Source organism: Schistocerca piceifrons, chromosome 7, assembly GCF_021461385.2.
Source record: "Schistocerca piceifrons isolate TAMUIC-IGC-003096 chromosome 7, iqSchPice1.1, whole genome shotgun sequence".
Lineage (NCBI taxonomy): Eukaryota > Metazoa > Arthropoda > Insecta > Orthoptera > Acrididae > Schistocerca > Schistocerca piceifrons.
Window position 1 is genome coordinate 497,578,181 of NC_060144.1, and position 22,956 is coordinate 497,601,136.

At 40.1% G+C, this 22,956-nt stretch overlaps 1 protein-coding gene across 5 annotated transcripts in view; it reads left to right on the forward strand.

Moving 5' to 3' along the window:
- LOC124805123 (SET and MYND domain-containing protein 4-like) overlaps positions 1–22,956 on the forward strand; it is a 136,689-nt gene that overhangs the window by 74,371 nt on the left and 39,362 nt on the right. For all 5 annotated transcript variants that reach the window (XM_047265579.1, XM_047265578.1, XM_047265577.1 and 2 more), the window contains 4 exons: positions 458–590; positions 4,766–4,974; positions 13,660–13,864; positions 20,516–20,748. In XM_047265579.1, the coding sequence (XP_047121535.1) occupies positions 458–590; positions 4,766–4,974; positions 13,660–13,864; positions 20,516–20,748 (780 nt within the window). The remainder of the gene's footprint in view (positions 1–457; positions 591–4,765; positions 4,975–13,659; positions 13,865–20,515; positions 20,749–22,956) is intronic.

Here is a 22,956-nt window from a genome sequence, read left to right on the forward strand (position 1 = left end):
CTTCCCTTTCATGCCCCTCGACGGACTTGGTCCGATAGATAATAATATTCAACAGTCTCTTTTTCATATGTGCCTTTCCACTGCTTAATGCCTCATCTATGAGATAAGTAGTAATCTATCCTAATTAATATTGTTATTTCATCCTGGATTTTCCATTAAAAAATATTACTGGCTTAATTGGTGAAAAAGTGATACCTGCTTGCCACAGTCTGTAAACAACTGCCTCAGACAAAGCGTGTGTAAATTATCAATAAATATTGATCATTGCCAACTGGAATGCTGCTTCTGCCACCACATTTCATCCATCCGGCTTCATCTAATTTACAGGAATTATCTGTCTGTCAAATGCTATGGTACTGGTATTCCCACATTCCTGTCTTATAGTAAAATATTAAGACTTCATACTTCAGTTGCTACAACATGTTTGTGTGAATTAATATCAGTTTACATTTTTCAGACTCAGAACCATCAAAGACACTGCCACATGCCTTTGCTGCTAGGTCTGAGGTCTTGTTTGAGATGGGCAAGTACCAAGAAAGTATTAAAGACATACAGTTAGCAATTCGTGAAGGATTTCCTGAGAATCGCAGGTGAGTCAGATTCCCAGTTTCATTCACAGCTGTGATTAAATTGATGTCTTTATTAAAAGATTATAGTTCATCAATGAAGTAACAAAAAAAATCTTCGTTCTTTGTGGACATGAGCTACGTATCGTGCTTCTTCACAATCATTTTCAGCTCAAAAACTGACTTTTTGAACTGTTCTAATATCTATGAGAAAATCAGATCTCTATAATCTGTCCTAGAAAGGTCCTATCAGTTTTTTACACAAAATTTTTGCCACTACTACTAAGTTAAATATGATATTTGAATGTATCAAAAGCACAGGTGGGAACAACAGTAAGCCACTCAATACTTAATTTTTAGTGCAGTAGTAGAACATTTTTGTTGGCAATTCTGCAATTGTGGTAATAGTTTTGAATAAAATGTCTGCACCAGTTGCACTTTTCAGTTTATTTAAAACCATGATTGGCTGTGGCACCTGAGGCCATTACCTAGTGGTATATGTCAGACGTCCTGTGCCCTCTGAGGATACCTGACAAACAAACATGACCATAGTTTCTGGCAGCTGAAGCCAAACCAGCAGGCTTCAGCTGCCAGAGACTGTGGTCAAGTGTGCACAAGTTGCATTTGTGTGTGTGTGTGTGTGTCTATTTTTGATGAAGGCCTTGTCTGAAAAGCTTATTGTGTGACAGTCTTTTTGTTGTGCCTATCTGTGACTCAGCATCTCCACTATATGGTGAGTAGCAAATATTGTTTTCATAGTACTGTTACATTCCATCCTCGATTTTCCATAGTTCAAAAAATAATAAGAATTTTTTAATTTCTTGGCCTTCATATACACCCAATTTTTAAATTTTTTATCTTGTTGTTACACATGTTCCTGAAGTAAGTTTTCATTTTTAGCTGTTTTGAATATTTAGTTTATTGTTGACACTCAAAAAAGTTTTCAAGTGCTCAGCAAATTTTTGCATTCAGAAAATATGGATCAAAGAAACTGCATTAAATTTTGCTTGAGAAAGGGAATAAAGTACAGCTTTGTATTTGGAATGTTGACTGTGGTTTTTGGCAAATCTACTATGAATAAAACAAGAGTTTAGGAGTGGTATAAATGTTTCAAAAAGGATTGAGAAGATTTTGAAGATGATGACCACCCTGGACATCCTAGCACATCAATTACTGATGATAATGTGGAAGAAGTAAAGAAAATGGTTTTGGAAAATCACCATCAGAGAGGTTGTTGATGAAGTCGGCATATCCTTTGGCTCATGCCAAACAATTTTTTGGATGTTTTGGGCATGAAATGTGCAGCATCAAAGTTTGTTCCAAAATTGTTCAATTTCAACCATAAATGACATCACATAGACATTGCTCGGGAACTGCTGAATGAAGTTGACAACAATCCAGAAATTCTAAAGAGGATTATAATAGGTGACAAAACATGGATATATTGGTTTAAAGCTGAAACCAAAGCCCAACCATCCCATACAAACTGCCTGAAGAGCCAAGACCAAAAAAAAATTGACAAGTTAGATCCAATGTGAAGGTTCTTCTCACTGTTTTCTTTCATCACAATGGGATAGTGCCTCATGAGTTCCTGCTTTATGGTTGTACAGTCATTAAGGAATATTACCTGGAAGTTACATGCTAGTTACCTGAAGCAGCCTGAAGAAAACAACCACAACTGAGGCAAGCCCAACTATGGAAATAGCACCACAGTAATGCTCCCTCTCACATCTCATTGCTTGTTCATGATTTTCTGACAAAAAACAAAACTGTTATGGTGCCTCAGCTACCATATTCACTGGACATGGCCCCTGTGACTTCTTTCTATTTATGAGGCTAAAGAGTATCATGAAAGGACGTTGTTTTGCCACCATTAATAACATAAAAAAATATTGCTGAAGGAGCTGAACACCATACCAAAAAGTGAGTTCCAGATATGTTTCCAAGATTGGAAAAGTGTTGGCAAAAGTGCAACTTATCTGAGGGGGAGTACTTTGAAAAGAGCAAGGCTGATGTTGATGAATAAATTAAGATACTTCAAGAAAAACAAAAATTCCCATTACTTTTAGATCACAACTCGTATAACATTAAAAAATGGTCTTGGAGGCCAAAACCTGTCATGGTTTTAAATAAACATAAAAATGCAGCTGGTACAGACAATTTCTTCACAACCACTCAGTACTTACCAAAAAGGTACTCTGAAAGTATATGTGCAAGTGGAAGCATAAAATTTCTTAGTTTATCAGTGATGGTCTTTTCATATCAAACTCTTTTACCTCAATGTACTATGTCCAAGATTTTTCCAGTGAGTAGATGTTATCACCAAAATGTGGTTCTGAAAAGTCTAGAAATATCCATATATAGTTGCCATAACCTTTTTCCAGTTACAAATTCCTTTAAATGTGGGGGAAAAGAGAAGACAAGTGATACTGAGTCTATTGAACATTAAGACAGTTCACACTTTTAATTCTTCAGTTTTTCACTCCAAACATGCCTTTGTGGAAAGATGTACTGGGGACTGACTATCTTATACATTATGGTAAGGAGACAATCACTAAAATTGAAACTTTCCTGGCAGATTAAAACTGTGTGCCGGAGCAAGACTCGAACTCGGGACCTTTGCCTTTCACGGGCAAGTGCTCTACCATCTGAGCTACCCAAGCACGACTCACGCCCCATCCTCACAGCTTTACTTCCACTAGTACCTCGTCTCCTACCTTCCAAACTTCACAGGAGTTCTCCTGCAAAACCTTCCAGGAGTGCTAATTGTGCAAGGTTTGCAGGAGAAACAAGACTTTTCCTGAACTGAAAGAGAAGTGAAATAAGGAAATTCAATATCGCCAAAACTATTCTTAGCAGTCCTAGAAAGCTGCAACAGAGAAGGAGAAATATGTGTAACTACATCATATCTGCATCATCTTTCTTTTAAGGATGACACTCTATTTTATGGCCTCTATTGCAGACAATTTCACAATAAATGAAGTTGAAAGTTGGCTTGAAAACCAGGTACAATAAGACTACAGTAATGTATAGCTGAGAAATCAAAAAGAAAACAGTACAAATTGCCTGTTAATTCAGAGAACTAGTTGACCATTTTTTGCACTTAGAGCAATTAAAGGCAAAAACTGACAAGGCACCAAAAGAATAAAGGAGAAAAAAATATGACTGGGAGTGGGATTGGTAAACTAAATACGATCTTCAAAACAAAGGACAGTTCACATTCAGTGTGAATTACTAGTTCTGAGTTAGGACAAAATCAAACAATGGAAAATGAAGGGTGGAATACTGACAATATCATGAAAAGGATAGATTACTACTCACCATATAGTGAAGATGTTGAGTTGCAGGAAGGCACAACGAAAAGACTGCTAAGCAAGTAAGCTTTCAGCCAAAAGACCTTCCACACACACACACACACACACACACACACACACACACAAATGGAACTCATACATGTATGACCACTGACTCAAGTTGCCAAGGCCAGACTCAGCAGCCAGAGGCAGTGGTCATGTGTGCATGAGTTGTGTTTGTGTGCATGTGTGTATATGTTGTTTAATTCAGAGGAAGGTCTTTTGGCTGATAGCTTACTTGGTTAGCAGTCTTTTGTTGTGTCTATTGTGGCTCGTCATCTCCTCCATAAGATGGGTAACAATCTATCCTTTCGACTTAGGGCAGTGAGATGCAGACTGGAGATGGGAAAACAAACAAATGACTCAGGCACAGGCTGGTGGAGGTGATGTAATTATGTTCATCTTGAAAATGAAGTGGGGGTAGAGTGGACCTGCAGCCAGGTAAATGTTATGATAGATGGACCAAGCAAGATTCCAGGAGATGAGAAAAGACCATGATGACAAACTACAGGAAGAGGGCAAACGACATTAGAAAATATGCAGGCAAGAAATACATGAATACATATGGCTGAAAACCATCAGTATGGAGAAGTCTAGATAGGCTTTTATCCAGCAGTGGATGTCAAATGCCTCATGATGTTGTGTAGCAACAACTGCAGCCACTTTAGTTTGATATGAATGTTAATGTAAGTCAGTATTGTAAATGTATGTCCAGGAGTCATGAGGTCAGTGAGAGCATTATATATTTCTTTTAAAAAATCAGATAATGTGTCCCACATCAGAGTGAGATATTGCGAACAAGATGTACATTATGTGTGAATAACTATCTAACTACCAATGTGTCAGATTTCAGCTATATTGGCGAATGGCTCGCTGCCACCGAAATCTTGGAGAAACTGCAAAAGCCCGTGTCTGCCTACAACTATCACTTAAGTTGCTGGAGAACGCTTCATCAAAGGATCAACATTCAAGGATAATTATATTAGAAGAAATGGAAGCGCTGCAGAAAAGTGTCACAAGCACCACACAGCAAGAAAATAAGGAAATGAAACCAGGTACACATGGAAACTCTTCTTTGCAATTACTTTATGTGCACTACTAACTGTATAGCTGTTTAATTCCCAGCTCTATCATGTCCTATATCAGTCCATAATTTGGAGAAAATTACCATTTACTGTATTCTATCTTTCACATACACAAGTCTCCATGAGCTCGAGATAACAGCACTGCTCTGGAAATCGGTGGTCCAGGGTTCTATTCCTACCTCAGGCATGGATGTAGGTTTGCGGTCAAAATCCATATGACTAGATTATCACCTATTAGTTGAACAGAGATTTTTATTTCCTCATTACTTTCTAATGATAAATACTAAAATCTGTGAAGAAAGAATCATTTTTATGTTGGTAAAAGGTGTAGATCTTAGATTAAAGTCCCAGTTCAGCATAGGGTTTAAATCTGCCAGGAAGTTTCAAATCAGTGCATACTCGACAACAGAATGAAAAATGAATTCTGGCATTTATGAATAGTTTAATTCAAAGGAGTGTTAGTATAAAAGTAAAGGAACTCACAAAAGGCAAAACATATTGAAGCAGTGGATTAATGGAAGAAGGAGAATTTGGAATTTTGTGTGGATATCAACTAACATTTTTCAGAACAGAAGAGAAAAATGTTTATTGGGGAAATAGTTCTATTCATTATAATTTTAATCTGAATTATTATAAATATACATCTTATTTTATTTTTTGGTAATTTTTTACTTACCATTCTTAATTACTGACTTACTAGATCATACATGATTCTTTCTTCACAGGTTTTAGTATTTAACATTAGAAAGTAAGGAGGAAATAATAAATCTCTGTTCAGCTAATAGGTGATAATCTAGTCATGTAGATACAGATGTAGATAGACAATCATATCTGAAGCCTGGGAGGAATGGAAAGGATGCAGGCTAAGCTTTCGACACATTGGTATCAGAGCCAGTGAGATGTGGCGCATGATCAAGAAGACATGGAAGTGTTGACTGGGAGGGGTTCATAGGACAGAGGAAGAGGAAACTGTTGGATAGACACCCCTGCACAATGAAGAGGATGTGGAGGTGTGGATTGGGAGGGTCGATATGACAGAGGAAGGGGAAATTGTTGGGTAGACATCTTCTAACCCCTTCCTGTGTTCTGTTACCTCCTCCCAATCCGTTCCTCCACATCGACTTCATTGTGTGCCACACCTCAGGAGCACCGGTACATGAGTGCCACATACTAGCCCATGCACCTGCTGCCTCTCCACCTGCATTCCTAGCATTCACACCTGCTGCCTCCCTCCAAGCTACTAGCTATCTGTCCCAATCCCTCATCCTGCTTCCCATCTCTTTCTCCCTCTACCCACTCTAACTGACATGACTTTATCCCACTGAATCGACCTTCTTTCATTCATGCTTTAAGATGTGAGTAAAACCTGCAGTTCCTGCTCTTAATAGACACACTTAGAAAGCTTCCCACAAATAATGTTGGCTTTTCAAGGATCAAATTTAATTTATACATGTTATTCTTATCTGTTAAAAAAATACATTTCCAAAACTTCAGGTAGGGTAGGTGTTTCAGAACTATGAAATCTGAGCTCTAGAAACAATGGCTTCAGTGTGAAACCTGAGTTTCTCCCGGTGTGTAAAATATTCAAATAATTTATGGGAATGTAGCCAGGTGAAGATGTCATCTTGTTCAAAGACAGTATCTGGCTGCATTCCTGTAAGTTATCTGAACAATAACTCCACTATTGTTCCAGTGGAGTAATTAAGGTTGAAATTTGTTAAGAAAGTTGTCCATCATCATCATGGCGAGTGTTATACTTATAACACCGAAAACACCATTTACTTTCACTATGCAATATTTTTATTGGCACAAGATAAATCAAAACACAAAGAAATAGTTTTCGACAATCACGGTAACAGTCATGACGAATGTCTCACACCAACTAGTCAGCAACCAAAGTAAGTAAAACGAAGTACAAAAAGGCAAAGATATTAATATTTTCTGGCAGTTCTGCCACAGTTATTATAAATGCTCTGAATAACATTAATACCATTTCAAAAACAGGTAAAAATGACCAATGAATGTAAAATTTCACTTTACATTTCTGAAGCTGTAACTCTTAATATTATATTTTGACTATGTACTTCATCAGTTTTGCTTTCTGAGTAATTTGTTCTTTTTCCTGGTACTACTGTTTGGTTTGCCATGAGTTTTTTGTAATGGCACTGCCAATGAACTAGATTCTCTGAATTACAGTTCTCTTTAGTTCTCTAACTCAGCACCAATAGAATAACGGCAACATGATTCATTCTGTCAACATTATCAGACTTCACTTGTGATGGTATATCTTGTAAAAATATGGACTGCAGTCCTCAGTTACATACCAGTATATGAATGTTGATATGATGAGTTCTACAAGAACACACAGTCATAATGTCTATTCTTAACAACATCTGTTGAGCTTCTAATCCAAACATCTTATCAAAATTGGGGTATAATTAAATAAAGTAATAAAATGCTTCAGTTTCAAAATCCCTAACTGAACCAGCTAATGATATGTCATATAACTTGAAATTTAGTTTTTTTATTTTAATGTAATTAAATACAAAACTAAAAGTAAATAAGAAAGAAGGAATTGATGTTGTGAAATCTGAATATGACAGGACATTTGGATAGCAACAATGAGCACTCATGTACTGAAGCACACATATATTTATTTATCAGTGAAAATAATGTTTTTGAAAATATAATATAATCGGGCAGGTTAAAAATCTACTCACCAAGTGGCAGCAGGAAAAAAGCACATACAAAAGTTAAGAAAATGTGCAAGCTTTCAGACTCAGTGGCTCCTTGTTCTGGCAGAAGGGTTGATTGGGAATCCAGAAGGATGAAGGAAAAGGACTGGTGAGGTTTACGTTCTGTAACTCTCCCCATTTATTAAACCTTGCCAGTCCATTTCTGTCATCCCTCTTCCTTCCCCTTCAACTCTTCTATCAGAATAAGGAGCTAACTGCTCCAAAAGCTTGCACATTTCCTCACATATTAACACAAATTTATTTTAATAATTCTTACTGTTAGTATTAGGAAATGGATTGATCAATACTCACCACATAGCAGAGACGTTGAGTCACAGATAGGCACAAAAAAAAAAAAAAAAAGACTGACAAACAAGTAAGCTTTTGGCCAAAAAGTCCACATCCGAATTAGGCAATATACACACGCTCACTCAAGCAAACACAACTCACATACACATGACCTCTGTCTGTGGCTGAGGAGGCCAGACTGTGAGAAGCAGCGCATGATGGGAGAAGCATGATGGTGGAAGCATGGAGGAGTCTAGGGTGGGGAGGAGGTTGGGGTAGCAGGGGAGGGATGGGGGAACAGTAAAGTGCTGCTCGTGGGTTCATGTGAGCATACAGGGACGAGATGGGGAGAGGATAGGGCAGCTAGGTGAAGTTGGGAGGTTAGTCGGAGGGTGGGGGCTGAGGGATTTTGGGGGAGGGAGGGCAGCGGAAAAGGAGACAAATAAAAAGACTGAGTGTGCACTGGTGGGATAAAGGGCTGTGTTGTGCTGGAGTGGGAACAGGGAAAGGGATAGGTGGGTGAAGGACAATGACTAATGAAGGTTGAGGCCAAGGGGTTACAGAAACATAGGATATATAGCAAGAAGGTTTCTCACCTATGCAATTCAGAAAATCTGGTGTTGATAGGAGAGATCCAGTTGGCATAGCCTGTGAAGCACTCATTAAAACGAAGAATGTTTTGTTGTGCAGGGTGCTCAGCAACTGGGTAGTCCAGCTGTTTGGTGGCCACAGTTTGTTGGTGGCCATTCATGTGAACAGACAGCTTGTTGGTTGTCATGCCCACATAGAAACAGCACTGTGGTTGTAGCTTAGCTTGTAGATCACTCAACTGGTTTCACAGGTAGCCCTGCTTTTGATGGGGTAGATGATGCTTTTGACCTAACAGGAGTAGTTGGTGGTGGCAGGATGTATGAGAGAGGTCTTGCATGTAGGTATGTTACAAGGATATGAGCCCTGAGGCAAAGGGTTGGGAGTAGGAGTTGCGTACAGATGGATGAGGATATCGTATAGGTTCAGCGGGTGGCGGAATACCACTGTGGGAGTGGTGGGAAGAATAAAGGGTAGGACATTCCTCATTTCAGGCCATGATTCACTTGCTTCAGTTCTGGGTGGTACTGAGTCACGAGTCAATGCTCCCCTGTGGCTGGATTGTAGGACTTGGGGAGATGGAGAGTGACTGGAGAGATAAGACATGGGAGATCTGTCTCTGTACAAGGTTGAGAGAGTAATTATGATCTGTGAACGCCCCAGTTACATCCTTGTTATATTTTGAGAGGGACTGCTTGTCACTACAGATGTGATGAGCATGGGTGGATAGGCTGTGTGTAAGGCACTTCTTTGTTTGGAATGGGTGGCAGCTGTCAAAGAGGAGATATCAATGGTGGTTGGTAGGTTTAATATGGATGGAGGTACTGTTGTAACCATCTTTGAGGTAGAGGAGGCTTGTTGGGTTGAGGAAGACCAGGTGAAACAAATGGGGGGGGGAAGGTGTTGAGATTGTGAAATAATGTGGATAGGGAGGCCTCACCCTCAATCGAAATGACAAAGACATCATCAGTGAGTCTCAAACAGGTGAGTGACTTGGGACTCTGTGTGCTTAGAAAGGACTGCTCTAGATGGCCTATGAATGGGTTGGCATAGGATGGTGCCAAGCAGGTGGCCGTTGCTGTGTTATGGATTTGTATGTAGGTGATGCCTTTAAAGGAGAAGTAATTATGGGTGGGGATATAGTTGTTCATGGCGACCAGGAATGAGCTTGTGGGTTTGGAATCTGTTGGGTGTTGGGAAAGGTAGTGTTCAGTAGTGGCAAGGCCATGAGCATTAGGGATATTAGACAAAGGTAGAGGCTGTCAAGGGTGATGAGCAGGGCACCATGTGATAAATGAATAGGAACTGTGGAGAGTCTGTGGAGGAACAGGTTATCTTTTGTATAGGAGGGCAGGCTGCTGGCAATAGGAAGTTGTTGGTCTGTCAGAGCAGTGATTCTCTCAATGGGGGTACAGTAACCAGCCACTGTGGGGTATCCTGGGTGGGTGGGTTTATGGACCTCAGGAAGCATCTATAAGGTAGGAGTGTGGGGAGTGGTAGGGGTGAGGAGAGAGACTCCAGGGAGAGGTTCTAGAATGGTGCTTAAGATTTGACGTCAGACTGGAGATCCTTATGGATTTTTGGAATGGGGTCACAATGACAGGGTTTGTAGATGGATGAATCTGACAGCTGGCAGAGTCCTTCTGCCAGTTAATCTTTGCGGCTCAAAACAACAGTGGTGGTGCCTTTGCCAGCAGGTGGGATTATAAGATCAGGATTAGTTTTTAGGTGTTGAATTGTTGTTCTCTCTTGTGTGTTGAGGAATTTTGGGAATCATGGTGAGGCTAGGTTCGAGGTGATTTTGGGGCAGTGGTGGTGACTGCAATTGGATGGAGGAGTGAACTGAGTCAGGAGGGTTCAACATTGGTCTTTTGTAGAGCTTGATTGGTAGCGTTGGTGGCAGAAATGTGTTTCCATTGTAGCAACTGGGAGAGAGACAGAAAGGTCTTTAACATTTCCTGAATGATTGAATTTGCGAGTGGGGCAAAAGGTTAGGTCTTTGGTAAGGACTGATACTTCCACAGGACTGAGGCTTTTACAGGAAAGGTTCACAACTGTGTTTCAAGTCTGTTTAGGTTCTGGATTCTGTAAGGTGGTGGGAGGGAGTTTTTGAGGGTGGGATAAATGTATTAGGTTTGTGAGGTAGGATTTCTCGGTTGGGAGCTGATGTTGGGTTGCTATGCAACCCCAGATTCCTGGACCCCATATCACACATTGAAACACTTGCCCTTCAGGATCTAGAGCATCGTGCACAAAGCCACCTCAAAAAACTTTCCAACATGTTCTCCACCTACTGCCTCATTGGACTACCACTATCCACCACAACCTCCAAACATTCCCCACATCCCCTCATAGCTGACATACCCTGCCTCATAGACCTATTACACTTATCCCACTCTCAAAAAATTTCTCCCACCACCACACAGAATCCAGAAAGACCCAAAACATGGTCATGAACCTACTCCTCCAAAAGCTTTTGCCCAATATAAGTATCAATCCTTTCCTTTTGTCCCATTCACAAATTCAATCAGGCAGGACTTGTTATAGACATTCTCTCCTTCTCCCAGTCCCTACAGTGGAAACACCTTCTTGCCATCAACCTCACCAATCAGACTCAACTGTAGCCCTATGTTGAACCCTGCCAGACTCAGTTCACTTATCCATCCAATTATGATCCACCCTCTGTTAATTTTCCAGAATTTCTTAACCCTGAACTGTGCCTCACCATCATTCTCCAAATCCCTCAACATGTAAGGTAACCTTACATCCACAGAAAGAACCACAACCAACTACCTAAAAACTGATCCTGACCTTATAATCCTATCTGCTGACAAAGTCTCCAGCACTGTTGTTTTGAACTACAAGGATTACCTGGTGGAAGGACTCTCCCAGGTGGCAGATTTATCCATCTACAACCAAGCCACACTAACCCATTTCAAAAATCTGGCAGGATCTCCAGTCTCACCTCAAATCTGTCCCAGAACCTCTCCCTGGAGTCTCTCTCTCTCCTTAACCCTACAACTCCCCTCACTCCCACCTTCTACATGGTTGCTAAGGTTCATAAACCTAACTGCCCATGATGCCCCATTATGGCTGGATACTGTGCCCTCATTGAGAGAATCTCTGCTCTTGCAGACCAACACCTTCAGCCTATTGCCAGCAGCTGAATAAGATAATAACCTGTTCTTACATAGACTCTCCACAGTTCCTGTTCCTTTACCACATTGTGTCCTGCTCATCACTATTGAGTCCACCTCCATTTACACCAACAACCCTAATGTCCATGGCCTTACCTCAACCCAAAAGCCACCTCTACCTCAAAGGTAGAGCAGTACCTCCATCCATATTAAGCCTACCAACCATTAGCAATACATTCACTCTGACAGCTACCACCCAATGCATACCAAGAAGTGCCTTCCATACAGCCTAGCCACCCATGACCGTCACATCTGTAGTCCCTCTCAAAATATACAATGGGTGTCACTGGGGTGTTTACAGACCTTAATTACCATCCCAAGTTTGTACAGAAACACATCTCCCATGCCTTATCTCTCCAGTAACCTTCCACCTCCGCAAGTCCCACAGTTCAATGACAAAGGAGAATTCACTCATGACTCAGTACCACTCAGGACTGGAACAACTGAATCACATTCTCTGCCAGGGATTCGACTACTCTCGTCATAACCTGAAATGAGGAATGTCCTACACACTATCCTTCCCACCACTCCCACAGAGGTATTCTGCAACCACTGAACCTACACAATATCCTCATCCATATGTACACAACCCCTTCTCCCAACCCTTTGCCTCTTGGCTCATATCCCTGTAACAGACCTACATGTAAAACCTGTTCCATACATCCTTCTACCACCACCTACTCCTGTCTGGTCACAAGCAGAGTCTATTACATCAACAGCAGGGCTACCTCTGAAACCAGTTATGTGGTCTACAAGCTAAGCTGCAACCATTGTGCTGTGTTCTACGTGGGCATGACAACTAATAATCGGTCTGTTCACATGAATGGCCACCTACAAACTGTGACCATGAAACATCTGAACCACCAAGTTGCTGAACACATTGTCCAACAAAACATTCTTCATTTTAATGACTGCTTCACAGCCTGTGCCATCTGGATCTATCCTATCAACACCAGCTTTTCTGAATTGCATATGTGAGAACACTTCCTGCTATAAATCCTATGTTCCTGTAACCCTCTTGGCCTCAACCTTTGTTAGTCATTGTCCTTCACCCATCTAGCTCTTTCCCTGTTCCCACTCCAGCATGACACAGCTCTCTACTCCACCAGTGCACCCACAGGCTTTTCATTTCTCTCTTCCCCACCCCCCCCCCCCCCCCTCCCAAAATCCCTCATCCTCCCCTGCCCTCTGTCTAACCTCCTCCTGACTGCACCTAGATGCACTATCCCCTCTCCACCTCGTCCCTGTATGCTCCCATGAGCAGAACTTTTCTGTGTCCCCCACACTTCACCGCTACCCCCCCCCCCCCCCTCCCACGCCACCCAAGCCTCCTCCTTACCCTGCCAGCCAGATTGCTTCTATCGTAATGTGCTGCTTCTTGTCTCTGGCCTTGGCAGCCAGAGACAGTGGTCATGTGTGTGTGAGTTGCGTTTCCGTGAGTGCGTTTGTGTATGTTTTCCAATTTGGATGAAGGCCTTTTTGGCCAAAGCTTACTTGCTAGACAGTCTTTTTGTTGTGCCTATCCATAATTCAACAACTCCACTATGTGGTGAGTACCAGTCTATCCTTTTCAGAATGTTGTCATCCTATACTGGATTTCTCATTGAGTTCTTACTGTTAGCTTTTTATATATGCCTGACAGTGAGTCTCACATTTGCAGTGTCATACCATGTTAGCTTTTTATATATGCCTGACAGTGAGTCTCACTCACTGTCAGGCATATATAAAAAGCTAACAGTAAGGACTAACTGCAGTAAATTTAATTGTGTTGAATGAATGTGACAAATATGCTGATAGAATACAAAATGAAGGGAATGTATCCGATACATATAATTTTTTGTATACAGGTCTACCAGCTGTAGTTGGTGGTGAGAATCGCTCAATGCCAGGAGCATCATCCTATCTTAAGGTTGCTCATAGTGATAACAAAGGGAGGTACTGTGTCACCAGGAATGCAATTGCTGCTGGAGACTGTATTGTAGCAGAGCATCCCTATGCATCTGTTTTGCTCCCAGAAATGGGAGGAACACATTGCCACCATTGTTTCCAAAGGTGAGGTATAAATATTTAAGAGCCTTGTATTTCATCTTTTACATCAATAGTAATTACTCATACATTTTCAGACTGCTAAATAATTCATTCAGAGCAGTACAAATTTATTAATAGTGTCAAACTCCATCAAACTTGATGTAAGATTCTTTATAAAAGGAGAGGGAGTGAAAGTGTGTGTGTGTTGTGTGTGCATGAGAGAGAGTGAGAGAGAAAGAGAGAGCGAGAGCGAGAGCGGGAGCGAGAGAGAGAGAGAGAGAGAGAGAGAGAGAGAGAGAGAGAGAGAGAGAGAGATAAAGAGAGAACCAGTTTGAGACATTTATTTCTCAAATAAAACACTGTAAAATTAAATTGTCCACAGACACTGGAATAATTCACAAATTTGCAGTGTCATACCATGTTAGAAATTGCCTTTGTCCTTGTTGCTCTTTGATAACAAATTTTCCATTGTGATTAATTTATATACTTCAAATACTTTGAATTATACTGCTTTATCCCCACTGTTTAGGTAGTTGGCTGAGGTGCAATAAACATGAGAATAAGTTACGTAAAAGGCCAAGTTCTGTCTGCATTGGGCTTAGAAATATCTCTCATTTTACTGACCTGCAGACAAGACAGCTAGCATATGAGGGCTGTTCAAAAAGTATCTAACCTTTATTTATAAAATCAGTCTTCATACAGATACAACTGTTTGACACTAGTCACCTCCAAAGTAGTCCCCTTCAGCTTGTACGCATCTCTCGTAATGCTGTTGCCACTGCTGGAAGCATCGATGGGAAGCCTCTTTTGCTATGGTGCATAGCTGCTCTGTTGAATTCTGCACAATATTATCAGTGTTCCGAAATCTGGTCCCTTTCAGAGTCATTTTCAGTTTAGGAAAAACCAGAAATCCCTTGCTACAATGTCAGCAGAACAGGGAGGCTGACAAACCACAGCCATGTTGTGTTTCACCAAGAAACTGAATTAATTGAGAATGATGAGTGGGTGCATTATCATGGTGAAGGTGCCAACTGCCTGCTGAACAAAACCCTGGTTGATTTAATTATGGGAAATTGAGAAACTATCTCCCTAAACAATTATTGGGGAAACAAGAATAAATACCTTTTATTATTATGAACTTCTCTTCCTACATTTAATAATGGAGATTGCACTTCAAACATATATACTTTACATAAAGTGAAAATATTATTATGTTTGGGATTATTATTCTGAGATTATAGATATATTTTACTGCTACAAAAAATTATATCTGGTACGGATATTAAATATTTTTCTTTCTGACTCAAAATAAATTGAAAATTCTTTTAATTCTGAAATATTACTTCATCAGGCTCAAGCCAAAATAGTGCAACCTTATGCTGAGGTGGTTTTATGTAAATATAAATTTTCAACAATGAGAAATAACTACGCTGTGTAAACTTAAAATTGGACTTTGTAAATAACATTACCGTAAAATGCAGGTTGTTTAGACTGTAGAGTGCAAGAAAAGAAAGAAAACTTATTTTAAGCTACTTCTGGGAATTAAAATACCACACAAACTTCCACCCGCACAAAGCACTGGCCACATTTATGTAAATGGTAAGGAGACAAAAAGGTTCCCATTTCACAGCGAGAACAAATTTTTTTAAGTTCAGCACTGATTATTATTTAATGGTAATTCAACTTATATGAAGAGTCAGCAAGCCTCAATACATTGAACTGCATACAGAACTACGAGTGTAGGACAAGAGCTAAGCAACAAGATCAAAAAGACAAACAATAAGAAAAAGATAACATGGCATCTTTCCTTTATATAGTAGCTCATGGAATCTAAAGTTTCATTACACTACTTGTGATAAATATTCTTTGTTGTGCATACATCACTGTAATTACTTTTACCAATAATTAGAAGCATCACACCACTGCCCACAAGGCCGGACATTTGCGTCTGCTTCACAAAAGTGACTTAGAACCTCTTGATACTATTCCTTATTGACATTAGTGCTCATGGTGGACCATGCCATTGGAGTTAAAAAAGGTGGTCAGCATGACTTTCAGATTGTTGTGGACCTGCCTTGCTTCTTTGGGTCTCGCGGTGACGGGTGTTTCCATTGTGATGACTGGAACTTTGTTGCTGTGTTGTATCCATAAAACCAGGACTTATAACCAGTGATCACTGTTTAAGAAAGTTTGGATTACTGTTCACAGTATCCAGCATGTCCGGTTTGATCTGTGAATGAAGTTGCTTCTGCTCTGGAGACCCAAATGTTCTATTAAAATAAAATGAATGGATCCAATACTAACTTTAACCCTACATCACCAGGGACCTTACAGGATCAACAGCAACCTCACTTGCAAATGTTGAGGGCATACCTGAACATGCTTCTCTGTTCACTGATGAGCAGCCGTCTTTGCCATTGTGCGTCTCCTTTACCTGTGTGCTACCATTGTTCCATCCCCAAACACCTGTTGAGTTTTGCAGATTGTTTCAACTTTACAATTGCCAAGCTTGAAACAAAATTTAATGCAATAATGTTGTTCCACTTTTCCTGTCATTTTGCCCACATCGTAAAATCTGGTAACTACCATTTGCACCTGTTCATTTCTCGATGGCTAACCAGCAACCAGTTGTTTCCATAGTCAAGGAAATAAATTAGGCATGAGCTCTATGTATGCTAACAAATGAAATGCACACCGTGATACCATTGTTGGTTTCAAGAATAAAAAATAAGGCAAGATATTTCTTGAAGAACCCTCATACACTCACTCAATACTGCGCTATGGATTAACATCCTGGAGAATTGCAGCTTAAGTCAAAGAAGTATTTTTTTCTGCAGAAGCATACAATAAGAATATGCTGTAAAGTTGACAACCAAGTCTCTTCATAGGAATTGTTACACTTACATACCAGTACTTTTGTGATTAATAAAAAGAAGTGAATTTACAATGAACTATGCAATTCACAACCAAAACACTGCAAGTAAAAATAATTTATATAAAAAAAGAAAATGTTGGAAACATAGCATCATGTAAAAATATAACACTATCACACAAAAATGGAAAAAGTAACAAATCCTTCAGAAGCACAGTTTTTTCAGAGGTGTTGGAGGTAATATAATAAGAACGGCCAAACCAATAAATTTAAAATGAGATCTGTACATCAGCACTGTCAAGATAAAGTAGAAAAGCAATAAAAGGACTAAAAAACGATAACTCAGCAGGCATTGATGTCATTCCTGTAACAATCATAGAGAAGAGTGCTCTAAACCGAGCTGAAATACTTACACACTGTTCAGTTTAAGCAGGAACTTTTCCTGGTTACTGAAAACATCTATAGTAATTCCAATTTATAAAAAAAGGTGGGAGAAGTATGTAGATAGCTATAGACCCATCACTTTCCCTCTGGCATTTCAAAAACACTTGAAAATGTTATTTATGACAAATTTATGGAATCTGTTAACAAAACAAAATCCTTTGTAATGAACAGCTTGGATTCAGAAATAAGAGGTCAATAATATATGCCTGAGTGAATTAATTGAATACTAAGTTTGATGGAAAAGAAACAGGAATCAACAGGAGTATTTAATGACCAACTGAAGGCTTTTGATGAGATGGTTCATAAGAATTTGCTATCAAAGCTTGAAAAGTATGATATTCAAGGTCTGTCTAACAGTTGAATCAATTCCTTTCTGAACCATCATAAACAAGCATTCAGTATCAAGCACAATAGTGTTAACCTTGAAACTATTTCTGACCACTTACCAGAGTATAATCTAATCAAGCAATGGAAACTCCAGTTTGGACTATCAATAACATAAGGAAACATGACACATTGTGTTGCAGACAGGCACAATGAAATTACTGTTGCACATTTAGTTTTCAGCAAAAGCCTTCTTCAGAAAAGGAAACACACACACATTCATTCACACAAGCAAGCACACCTCATGCACATGTGACCACCACCTCTGGCAGTGCAACTCCAGTCTGAGCTGCCAGAGATGGCAGGCATGTGTACATGAGGTGTACTTGTGTCTGTGAATGATTGTGTGTGTTTCCTTTTCTGAAGAAGGCTTTGGCCGAAAGCCAAATGTGTAACAGTCTTTTCATTGTGCCTCTCTGCAACTCAATGTGTAATCTTATGGTGTGTAACAATTTCTTTTTTTCCTTATATAATCTAATTAAAAATGATGTAACCCAAGATCAGTAATGCGACCACCTCTGCCCTTTATGTATACTAACAACCGTAGCTTAAACACAGATGCTCATACAACTTTCATATTTGCAGACAACACCACTACTATATTAGAGTAGGAAAGAAAGGAAGAATTACAGCAATCAGTAAACACTGCCACAAAACACCTGTACAATGGGCAAAAAATAATAAGTTTTTAATAAAAATTAAAAATCAATAGCACTAAAATTTCCCAATGCTCCAAACAAGGACACATACACCGATGTGTACATAGAGTCTACAATGGAATTTTACATTCTGGTACAAAAGTCTATAACAGGTCACAGGTACACATCAAGCAGGAAATTAAAAATTAGCAGACATTCAAAACCAAATTAAAAGAATATAGTTATCCCTAATGGTCATCTCATTGTAGCCAGACACAATGCTCCCACAGAATTAACCTCTGCCTTCGTTCACCAACACTTCCAAACTATCATCTGTAACACCTTGCCCTACAATCACAACATTGCTCACTGCCTTCGCCATCTCCGCTACCATTAGACTCCTTGTTAGTCACTGTGGATGTGACATCTTTGTACACCAACATCCCCCATGCCCATGGCCTTGCAGCCAAGGAACACTATCTTTTACAGCATCCTCCTGATACCAAGCTCACCACCTCTTTCCTAACCCTTCTAGCCAAACACATCCTGACCCACAATTAATCTACCTTAGAAGGCTAAAATCTATAAACAAACCCATGGTACTGCCATAAGTACTCACATGGCACCTTAGTAGGCCAGCTTATTTATGTGCCATCTGGAGGAATCCATCTTATCCAGTCAACACCTAAAATCCCTTGTGTGGTTCAGATTAATAGATAATATTTTCATGACATGGTTGCATGGCAAGGACAACCTATGCTCTTTCCTCCATAACCTCAACACCTACTCCCAAATCTGCTTCATCTAGTCCATCTCAACTCAATCAGCCTCCTTCCTACTTGTCAATCCTCACCTCTTTGATGGCTCCATAAATAAATCTGTTCATATCAAGTGCACCAACTACCAATAGTACTTGCACTCTGACAGCTGTCACCCATTCCAAGTCAAAAAGTCTCTTCCTTAGAGCTTCACCACCAGTGAATACCACATCTGCAGCGGAAAGCAGGAGTTTTTGGAATATCCCAATAACTTTACCAGAACTTTTATTGACAGAGAAAATCCTACCCAACTCATCCATAAACAGACCTCCCGTGGCATCTCCTCCTCTGACACCAGTAAATCTGTTAAGCAGCCACTGACCAAAACTCCTCTCATCAATCAGCATCACCTTGGCCCTCAGAGGCTCAACCACATCCTTCACCAGAATTTAGACCTTGTCAGAGGGAAATGCTAACCACGTAATCTAAAGTAGTGTTCTGCCATCAACCCAACCTACAGAATGTCCATCCCTATTCCAGCCCTGCTCCCAATCCGGCTTCTATAGATCATTCTCTGCTGGTTGGCCTAGGACAAGACCTGTTCCATACAACCACCCACCACCACCTATTGCAGTCCAGACACAGGCCTACCCAATGAAAGGCAGGAGCGCATATGAATGCAGCCATGTTGTATATCAGATATGCTGTGATAACCATACAGTGTTCTATTTGTGCATGACAAGTAATCAACTACCTACTTACACAAGTGGCCACCACCAAGCTGTGGGAAACCATAAACTTGACCATACAGTTGCTGAACACACTGCACACCACAACACAAAGACTTCAACAGTTACTTCACTATGTGAGCCATATGGATATTCCCTTCCAGCACAAGTTTTTCTGAACTAGGCAGGTTAGAATTGTCTCCCCAGCATATTCTGCACTCTCACGATCCCCCTTCCCTACACACTCTAACTCTTTATCTCTTTCTCCCCTCTCCACCTCTCTCTCTCCCTTTTTCAATCCTCTCCCTTTCTCTCTTCCTCCCCTGCCTCCCTCTTCACATCTACCTTCCTCTCCTTCCCCCCCCCCCCCTCTTTTTTTGCCTTGCTGTGCAGTGCCGAGTCATCAGTTGAAATACATACCTCACTCTGTCCCACTACCCCCATCTTGCCTAATGTTTCCTTCTATACCCTTTCCTCACTTCCACTAGCCCAGGCAACTACCTTCATTAGTCAAGAATCAGTCCTAATGAGGGAGTGTGCTTTTGGGTGCCTGTGTGGTTGTGCGTGAATATGTACACTTTTTCAAGAAAAACAGGAAAAGAACTTGAAAGCTAGTGTGAATGCTGTTTTCTGTTACATGATCCCATACTCCGCACATTAGTCAGCTATAGATGAGTGATTGTCTTTCCCTTATTTTATGCATTATTCCATCCAGGAATTACCATTATTGCTAAACTCATTTTTTGCCTATTTGTATGTTTATATTTGTACCTTTTGTATGTTTATAAAATATATATATGAAAAATATATGATCATACAGGTATGACATGCAGTTGTTTGTTGTCATGCAGGCTGGAAACAGCAGTGGGCTGCCCTACATGTTCAGGTGTTGCTTTTTGTTCGTCAGAGTGCCGTGATAAGGCTCTCACTACTTATCATCAACATGAATGCCGTTACTTGGGACTCATGTTAGGATCAGGCATGAGTATCCTTTGCATGCTTGCTCTGAGAATAATAACACAAGAACCTGAAGGATTGCACTTTTTTTGCAGACTAAAGCCTCACTTGACTACAGATGGGAAAGGTAAAACAATGCTAGATTTTTGTTTCTAATTAAATGTGCTATGACAATGACCTGGAATAAAAAATCCCAACACGTAACAATACTGTTATTTGTTAAAAACTTTCATTCTAAATAGTAGTTTGAACTGAAATAAATGTTCTTAAGAGATTATAAAACTATGTATAGGATAAATATATCTAAAAACAAAGATGATATCAATATAATAGAAGGAAACATTCCACGTGGGAAAAATTATATATAAAAACAAAGATGAGGTGACTTACCGAACGAAAGCGCTGGCAGGTCGATAGACACACAAACAAACACAAACATACACACAAAATTCAAGCTTTCGCAACAAACTGTTGCCTCATCAGGAAAGAGGGAAGGAGAGGGGAAGACGAAAGGAAGTGGGTTTTAAGGGAGAGGGTAAGGAGTCATTCCAATCCCGGGAGCAGAAAGACTTACCTTAGGGGGAAAAAAGGACAGGTATACACTCGCACTCACGCACATATCCATCCACACATACAGACACAAGCAGACATATTTAAAAGACAAAGAGTTTGGGCAGAGATGTCAGTCGAGGCAGAAGTGTAGAGGCAAAGACGTTGTTGAAAGACAGGTGAGGTACGAGTGGCGGCAACTTGAAATTAGCGGAGATTGAGGCCTGGCGGATGACGAGAAGAGAGGATATACTGAAGGGCAAGTTCCCATCTCTGGAGTTCGGATAGGTTGGTGTTGGTGGGAAGTATCCAGATAACCCGGACGGTATAACACTGTGCCAAGATGTGCTGGCTGTGCACCAAGGCATGCTTAGCCACAGGGTGATCCTCATTACCAACAAACACTGTCTGCCTGTGTCCATTCATGCGAATGGACAGTTTGTTGCTGGTCATTCCCACATAGAATGCATCACAGTGTAGGCAGGTCAGTTGGTAAATCACGTGGGTGCTTTCACACGTGGCTCTGCCTTTGATCGTGTACACCTTCCGGGTTACAGGACTGGACTATCCTATACAAGCCTCTTCATCTATGAATGACATGTATACATACTCTTTCTCAGTACAGCATGCAAATTATTTCTACACTCCTTAAAAATATCATATTATCTCAGTGTTTTACCATATACATCATATCCTTCAAATATTACTACCTATTTTAAACTGTCCTTCAGACATAGTAAAGACAAGAAAATTGATTCTGTTCACTTTCAGACATTTTCCCTTCTCTCTACTGTCCATACCATTCCTTCCCCATCCAAATTTTGTAATGCCTTCTTCCACCACTCTTCCTCCCCCCCCCCCCCCCTCTCTCCTCTCTTTATCCTGTGCTGCTGTCTGCTTTGAACTTCGATTGTTACTGGCTTTTCAACATGCACTCTAAATAGTCCTTTTGCCTGATTCTGAAGACTAATGATTTGTGTTATATGTCTGCAGATCTACATTTGCTGTTGCAAGGCATATGGCTGTTTTCTTTCAGAATAAGTATCATAAAAGTTTTAAAAACTTTTGCAACTAATTCAGAATTCAGAAACCAAAAATATTTTAAAAGAAGACTCTTTGAAGGGCAAGAATGGGAATATTTTATTAGCTACAAAAATTTGGATCATAACATTAAAAAGAACATTCAAGGGTACAGAATGCTTCAAAGCAGAGAATTAGTGGCATGCTTGTGTCACTGTTATTATTCATAGATTTCTCAGTGGCTTAGCACCTTAGAGCTGAGAAAGGTATGGAAATGACCAAAAGTTCACTCCATGACTGATCTAAGAATGACTTCCTGGTACTGCAGTTGGTGCTAAGCCCATGGTTAAACCAGTAATGAATTTCTCCATTTGTTGCAGAGTTGTCCCATCTGTACTTGGAACTAGGCTTTTATAATTCTGTGCAACTAGTTCTGCCGTTTGATTAGCTTTGGTTAGAATTTTTATCTTGAGCTTCAAATCCAAAAGGAGTTTTCTAAATGATCCTATTTGGATTGTGCTTCATTTAAAGTAATAAAAAAGGTGATGGTTGCAATGATGAAGCTGGAAAATAATTTTTGGGAACAGAATATGTTCTGAAACAAAAACCATTGTCTACATAACTAATCATAAAACTATACTTGTAAACTCACAACAGAAGCAAGGCAGGTTTGAGAACATTTTTTCAATAGAATCATTGGGGATGCCCTCTCCCCTTCCTATTCCCTTATACACATTCACCATGTCAGGTTTCGCTAATAATTGTG